An 8,142-nucleotide genomic window follows, 5' to 3' on the forward strand; every position below is an offset into this window, starting at 1 on the left:
TTAAGCTAAATTAGGAGTTCTCTGTGAGGATTCTTAGAATCTTTAAGAATACGGGCCCAGATAGGCTAGGTGAGTGATTTACAGTTCAGTTTTCAGTCAACAAAGAAAGTTGTTAAAAACAACTATAGAGCACTGCACACTTGGTAATCAAGCCTAATAGGTGTGGATCTATATAAATCATAACCAGACATCATTTGATTTTCTGCATATATGCTCGTTGCAATAAACTGTTATTAGTTAGAAGGTCAATCAATATGCAGCATATAGCATTCGGCATCAATTAATCCAGGAAAGACTTTGATAAGCGACAGTGTCACATAATTTAATAATTACCTTTTTTGTAGGCCAGACTGGGGGGGGGAAAAAAAACAAAAACAAAAAAAAACAAAAAAAAAAAAAAACACACTGCTAAAAGATAAGTGCTGGCTCAAACATCACTTTCGTATTCACTAACCTCTAATACACCCATTTGTTGAAAACAAATAAAGAGACCAGTAAATCCAGCCAAAAATGTTTATTCACCAAATTCACTTGGTTAAAACCAATTAGTGTACATTAAACAAAAGATTCAGCTTGATGACTAAACCACAAGATGATGGATTAAATTAGCAAGCATCTTATAAAATGTAGCCTCTAAAAGTCATAGCATTGAGTTAAGCATAGAATACAGCTGGAGGTTTTGCAATATGCATATGATCAGACGGCTGCATTTAGCTGCTGTCGCCATCCAGGGTGTGCTTGTCAAACAGATACTCTGCCATCCTGTTGTTGCCAGCATCCATCTTGGTAAGGTTGGTGATGTGGTCACCAAGCTTCTTGATGGCCTCAACCTGCTCATCCAAGTAGTGAGTCTCCAGGAAGTCACACAGCTGTTGGACAAGAGATCAGAAATGCAAGGACATTTAATTCAATAAATTAGGATGGAACAGAGGCATTAATGTACATTAAAACATGGACTTCGTAACTCACATGAGGGTCTCCCTTCTCAGAAGCGACCTTATGCAGGTCCAGCAGAGCCTGGTTGACGTTCTTCTCCAGCTGAAGAGCGCACTGCATAGCAGTCAGTCCATTGTCCCACTCATCTCGCTCCGGTTTCTGTAGAGGAGACAAAAACAGGTCAGTTAGCACGTGATGCCCCCTTCCCTTCAATTCAACAGGCCCTTACAAATACGCATAGATCCAGAGCCAGTTTTGCTTATCAAATCGTTCAACATAGAAAAGGCACATTTCAAATGCAGTCACCTTGATGTCCTGAAGGACGATGCGGCCACCCCTCTTGTTCTGGAACTCCATGAATTTCTCAGCATGCTCGCGCTCCTCCTCACTGTTCTTCTTGAAGAACTTGGCAAATCCAGGAAGGGCGACGTCATCCCGTTTGAAGTAGTGAGCCTGAAAGTAACAAAATCGATAAGGAAAAGATTGAAAACACTAAGAGAGACGAGCTCGTTCACCGCAGATTAGTGGCGTCGTGAAAATAACGCAAGAGTAAACACGAAGTAACGTTACAAGCTGGAAGTCTGATTTGCATACACTGTCGCAACCAAGAGAAAAAAAAACGTCAAAAGACATGGTTTAGCATATGGATTTAAAAAAAAACTAGATACTTGCCATGGAAGTGTAGGTGTATCCAGCGTAAAGCTCCAAATTCACCATCTTGTTGATCATAGCCTCGCAATCGCGGTCGTAGTTCTGGCGAACCTGAGAATCCATTTCGGCGGATTTTTTTGTCGTTTTATTAACAAAATGGTGGTAAAAAAAAAAAAAATGAAATGGGATGTTTTCGTAGGGAAATTCTAACGAGATCGAAGTTCCGTTCAATCACTGTTGAAGCAAGAACCTCTCCAGATCGTCCTGAAGCTGTGAAATGTAAGGCGAGTGCGTTCATCTTATATACGCTCACAACATGACGCGTCAGTAAAACTGAAACCAGCCAATCAAAGAACGAGCTGAATGAGGACGTGGTAAACAGTCAGCTGAGAGTCGGTAGACAAAGGAGATAATACATTTTTTCCCCCATTTTCATAAGTAATAGCAAGCTGAATCCAACAGGAAAAGATTTGACATTATAGGTTTGTGTGAGTAATATGTAGACAAAATGTAGACAATATCAAAACTTTAAGAACAGTAAATTCGATGTTGTTTTGTAACTAAACAGGCATATAGCATATTTAAATTACAGGGGTGTAATGCAATTAAATATATAAAACAGAAAGAAAAAAATATTGAACAGTAAACTTTATTCTAAGATTCGCGTTAACTGGGCAAAGTACAGAAATTAGTTAATTATAATTCAGCATGTTGTTTGCTTTTAATCAACCTCACACCTGTGCCACATTGTATTTTCACAGCAAACATTTAAGGTTGAACCTTGAACTATTACAGAAATGATGAAATGACCCTTTGCCTTCCTTGGCACACTTCAGAATGAGAATCAGAATGAGCTTTATTGCCAGGTTTTCACATACGAGGAATTTGTTTTCGTGACAGAAGCTTCCACAGTGTAACAGAATGACAGTGACAGAACAAAAACACAGATAATAAAAATAAAAAAAAATAAAAAAATAGAACAAGTAAATAAGGAATAAAAATATATAAATTGACAATTGTATGTGCAGGTATATTACAATAGACAGTTTTGTATGTACAGGTACTGTATATTATGTGCAAATATGAGGTGTAGACTGAGTATGTGTGTTAGATAAATAAGTGTATGAGTGAATAAATAGTGTGTGTTCCACAGTTATTGTTAAGTGTTCTTCCCCTGAAAATTAGTTGGCAACACTGCGTTCTGGTGCTCAGAGCTCTGTAGCGTCGACCAGATGGCAACATCTTGACTTTGTTTGCAGGGTTCAAAGGATCAAAGTGTGTTGAAATAGTGCAATGAAATAGTTTAATAAGGCTTAAATAATAAATTTTCACCAACATGATGCTAATCTAAAAACATCATAATAACGTTGAATTTGCTGTGCTGTGTATATACTATGGTAAATATCATGGGCGTCTAACAGCTATATGGCGCTCTGTTTTTCACTTAGTAACTGCCTTCAGATGCAAAGGTGACAGTAACTAAGCATTTGGTGTCATAATTTGCACACGAAACCCCACTTTTGTCAGCAATAAAACATGTACACTCACAAGACCGTGGCATTGTGCTGTGTCACTGTGACTCAGCAGCTTTTCGCCTTTTCACTTCCTTATGCGTGACGTGAGTGCGTTTCAAACTTGAACGGTCTTCATTTCAGCTTTAAACAGATTTCGGTGTCAGAACGCCACATTTGATGTATATCCGTTTTTTTTAAATATATAAGACTTTTGGGTAGTTACAGATGTCCATCTATTGCTGAATGAGGGAGATATATCCAGCCGCAGACCCGCAGCCCCACACGTTTCAGGACACACAATCCAGACCACACGACCCAGGCCGGAAGTAAGGCGAACCATATATGGTTAACGGTGGATCTGTCGCAGTTTTGTAGTGCAATTTTCTTTTGTTAGATGTAATATGAGCTATCCCAAGAATTTTGATAGGATTTACAATATTTAATAATACACAAAATACTAAAAAATTATATTAAAATTTTATTTTTATTTTTTAAATTGATATTCATTTTGATCAATCTAGTAAACCGTAAAATTTTTTTTTTGACTGTAGGTTATGATGAGATATTTAGGTCATGTTTGTTTTGTAACAAATACTTAAAGACACAGAGAATGGACGTTTGATGTCAAGAATACTTTTTATTTTAAAATTCAAATTGAACATGGAAAAAGTGCAACATACTAATAAAAAAAACATTTCAACAACCAAAAATAGAACTAAAATTAAAATTTAGAAATGTAATTGTAATCTAAAAAACAAAACAAAACAAAAAAAGCTTTTGAAAGTCTTATACTTTTCACTCTTTTTGTTAGATGTAATGTGAGCTATCCCAAGAATTTTGATAGGATTTACAATATTTAATAATACACAAAATACTAAAAAAATTATATAAAAAAAAAAAATTTTATTTTTTAAATGTATATTCATTTTGATCAATCTAGTAAACCGTAACATTTTTTTTTTGACTGTAGGTTATGATGAGATATTTAGGTCATGTTTGTTTTGTAACAAATACTTAAAGACACAGAGAATGGACGTTTGATGTCAAGAATACTTTTTATTTTAAAATTCAAATTGAACATGGAAAAAGTGCAACATACTAATAAAAAAAACATTTCAACAACCAAAAATAGAACTAAAATTAAAATTTAGAAATGTAATTGTAATAAATAAAAAAAAAGCTTTTGAAAGTCTTATACTTTTCACTCTTCAAAAGAAGAATTCAATTTTAATCCCATTTTTTCATGGCATTCAACTAAAAAAATCTCCATGTCTTCCCTGAATGAAAAATTAAATGTGAATGGGTCTCTGCAGTCTTCCACATCTTTGATGAGATTTTGGAGGGTCTTTTCCTTGTCATCCTCTTCCATTCTGAGGAAAAGAGGCTCTTCCACAGGGCCCCTGAACACATGTCTATTGGCATGTATCCATTTTACAGCCAGTTTCATGTGTTTGATTATAGTGAGCTCCTTCATTACAAAATGTCAAAGAATAATACAGTTTTACTATTTCATATAAATTACACATTTGCAACAACACATATTTACTGACAAATACCTCACTGCTGCTGGGTGTAGCTTGTTCTTCATGTAGCTCTAGTGTCTTCTGGAGGTTTTCTGTCCTGTAACATTTAAGACAATAGCATCTTTGAATGCAATGTGATCCTATAGATAATAAAAAAAATAAAAAATAAACAGTTTTTTTTCAGTCAGATTTAAATTACATTTTCAGTATTATGAATGTGATGTAACTTTATGGCCTTACTGGAAAAGACAGTGATGGGTCCAAATTATTTGGAGGTAACCAGGTAGCCACAACATATGCGTCAGCTGTCCACACATCCATTCCCTACAATGACATACCATTGCACAAGTGTGCACAAGTTACACAATTATGTCTTGAGCCATTTCAGAAAAGCAGCTTATATTTAATTATTATATTACTATATAAAATATTAAAGCCAGATGATAATCTGGCGCTGGCCAATGTTAAATTTATACTGACACCTACCGACGTGCATGCAGCATCATACAAAAATAAAGGGTTACAGTAACGGATGTAAGTGTTAATGCGGTATTCGTAGTGATCCATGATCATTTTTTCCCCGTGTGTATCCTAGAATGGGTAGTCTGCGTGATCACCCACATACAATAGCACTGGTAGGCTATTGCACAACATTCAGTGTCATCTGCTCAAATACAGATGTGCCACACACTGACGTCATGTTTGAAAAACATGGTCTGGATTGTGTGTCCTGAAACGTGTGGGGCTGCGGGGCTGCAGTTGGATATTATTGGGGAATGAGGAGACACGTAATGTAATAGGCTACTTTTTAAAGCTGCGTCCCAAATGACGCGCTATACCTGTACCTACTCAACCATGTAGCGTATGAATTATATAAGGTTATTTTGTGATTCATAATCGGAGTCATAACCGCTCCTCCTACCTAATTAAAGCTGTGACAGTTGAGTGCATGAAGTGTCCAACATTACACACTTCATTTTTCAGCAGGAGTTTTAACATTGTGGCATGACATCTGACGCACAGTGTCACTATGCTCAGTGACACTTCCGGTTTTCAGTGGCATGTGTCACTAAAACCTGTGACACATGTCAATGCTGCTACAACTCATCTGCCAGTCACAACTGGAGGCAACATACTGCGACATGATCGTGACAATGTCAGTGACACAGGACGCAATACATCGGCACAGGTCACAAGTTTTACTGACACATACCACTTGAAAACCGGCTGTCCAAATGACACAGCTGAACTGTCCGATTTTCATTGGCATGTGTCAGTGGAGAGTGGCATGTGTCACTAAAAGTGTCACTAAAACTTGTGTTCAGTGGCATGTGTCACTAAAACCTGTGACACATGTCAATGCACTGCGTCTTGTGTCAGTTGGCGCGGTGCGTGTCGCACCTTCTGTAGTGACCGTTTTTATACAGTCTATGGTAGTGACTGACACCTGCCGCTGGGTGTCGCTGCATAATGTAGATTGCGTGACACGCACTTAACGGCAGAACGATATTGAATTAATTAACAGTATGTTGCTGTCAAACATACGATTTATTACATCGCCAACAGAAATCTGGTTATAATTGTGAATTAACATCCAAAGATGTTATCTTATATTTTGAATCAAAAAATGCATCTGTCAATTTTATGATGAATCTAATGATTTTATTTGGTAAATTTCATATTCATAAAAGTAAAAGAAATAGTTCTAAACCCTGTTTGAAGGTCTTTATGACTGATTTTCATTTGTATTTTGAGTCTCTCACTGACACATACCACTTGAAAACCGGCTGTCCAAATGACACAGCTGAACTGTCCGATTGTCAGTGGCATGTGTCACTAAAACTTGTGACACATGCCACTGTCCACTGACACGTGCCACTGAAAACCGGAAGTGTCACTGAGCATAGTGGCATGTGCCAATGGCATCTGTGCGTCAGATGTCATGTCACTTAATGTTAAAACTGCCTCTCATTTTTTCGGTTATAAGTGCATCATCGGGTATTTAATGTGCACTTTTTCTTTTTGGAATTTTCAGTTTGAACACACTACTCGCACTATTTACTACAAAACGTCATAGAAGAGTGCATAAGTACGCGATTTGGGATGCACCTTAAGTCTTCCCAGATAGCACAGGTACGTCTGTTAAAAAGCGCTTGATCTGGGAAACATGATGTGTAAAAACATCTGATAAACGTATTAGAGCAGTTTTATATACATTCTATATCATAAACAAATTCAAGATATTTTCTAAACGTCTATTTACCATCTGATAGGAAATGACTTAGAGATGTATTGGAGATGAGCAAACGCACTAAAAATACATTTTGCAGATGTAAACGCAAACATCAAATAGATGGCTCCATGATGTATGTGTGCTATCAAGGATGGGTTGCCACTGCTGTTTTTTTTTTTTTTTTGGTTAAGTGGAACAGAGTACCACTAATTTTGGGCCAGTTTTCTGATCATTTAGTATCTTTTTGATCACAGTTTTCATTTAAGCACTCTAAACAATCATAAGACATATGTCTGACAACAGGTAATGTATAATAATGTTGAACATTTTTTACATTTGTAATAAAACCTGATTACTATATTGCCATAAACAAGTTAGACTTGTTATAACAGTTCTTTATTTGTCAGATGCAACCGTCTATCATGGGGAACAATAATAAAAGTAATCTTCCTTATTTCACATGACTTTGTGAAAGTGAAACAAATGTTGGAAGTTCTCCTAACATGCCCGGTCGCTTTCATTTGTCCAAATGGCTTGTGGAAAACTTTAACAATAAGTGCTTTATGCTGTAGGGATCCAAATACTTTTCCAGACCACCGCCTTCCTCCAAAGCTCTTCTTGAAGAGAGGGATTTGAGCTGGTCCAGTTTCGTCCCGCTTCCCTCTCCTCCTCCTCTTCACAGTGTAGCCACAGACGTTTAAGGGGACTGACACAGGAGTATTGAAGAAACTGACAGCCCTGACGAAAAGAAGTTCCATACATACAATAAGATCAGTGCTGACAGAACATTTTCCTTGCTCAAAGCGGGCCTATATGCTTATACAGTTATATAGAACATCATCTTTGTAAATGTACGCCCCTGCCAAGGTACATAGTGTTTCCATTCCCTAAATCTCAATGCCTATTTGTCTTCTTCCAATTTAAAAAAATCCCCTCACCTCTTTACTTCCCCAATACCAAATGCTTTGAATCACACTGTGGTTGGCAAGTGCCTGGGTCAGCTGATCCCTGCCCCCTGTTATTATACTGACCAGACCTCCGGGGATATCAGAGGCCTGCAGGACCTTTGAGCAAAAAACAGAAGTTGAATAAATTACAAACAAAGAATTGCAACGTGAAGATTAATTGTAAAACCTGAAGTTTATGGAGGCAGTCTGAAGATTACAGTGTGAGTGTGAAGTGTCTACTGCTACCACTTTAAACGTACACATATACCAGGGGCGCGGGAAGATGTTTTCGGGTTGGGGGTGCTGTGTGTGTCCGTGTTGGGTGAAGGGGGTTGAGG

General features: G+C 37.3%; 2 protein-coding genes across 3 annotated transcripts in view; both read right to left on the reverse strand.

The window, feature by feature from the left end:
* Positions 1 to 499: 499 nt before the first annotated feature.
* LOC107730763 (ferritin, middle subunit-like) lies at positions 500 to 1,879 on the reverse strand. Its single transcript, XM_016541694.1, has 4 exons — positions 1,609 to 1,879; positions 1,243 to 1,389; positions 970 to 1,095; positions 500 to 869 (listed from the first exon to the last, which is right to left on the reverse strand). Exons 1-4 carry the CDS (start codon positions 1,708 to 1,710, stop codon positions 711 to 713), a joined length of 534 nt encoding a protein of 177 aa, XP_016397180.1. The 5' UTR covers positions 1,711 to 1,879; the 3' UTR covers positions 500 to 710.
* Positions 1,880 to 7,003: 5,124 nt separating this feature from the next.
* Positions 7,004 to 8,142, reverse strand: part of aldh16a1 (aldehyde dehydrogenase 16 family, member A1) — a 9,713-nt gene continuing 8,574 nt past the window's right edge. Inside the window, exons 16-17 of one of the 2 annotated variants that reach the window (XM_016541709.1) lie at positions 7,796 to 7,921; positions 7,004 to 7,595 (exon numbers count right to left, since the gene is read on the reverse strand). In XM_016541709.1, the coding sequence (XP_016397195.1) occupies positions 7,419 to 7,595; positions 7,796 to 7,921 (303 nt within the window). In that variant the 3' untranslated portion in view covers positions 7,004 to 7,418. The remainder of the gene's footprint in view (positions 7,596 to 7,795; positions 7,922 to 8,142) is intronic. The other variant, XM_016541710.1, reaches the window with a different exon arrangement.

This window comes from Sinocyclocheilus rhinocerous, unplaced genomic scaffold (assembly GCF_001515625.1).
Source record: "Sinocyclocheilus rhinocerous isolate Xijiao unplaced genomic scaffold, SAMN03320098_v1.1 scaffold549, whole genome shotgun sequence".
Classification (NCBI taxonomy): domain Eukaryota; kingdom Metazoa; phylum Chordata; class Actinopteri; order Cypriniformes; family Cyprinidae; genus Sinocyclocheilus; species Sinocyclocheilus rhinocerous.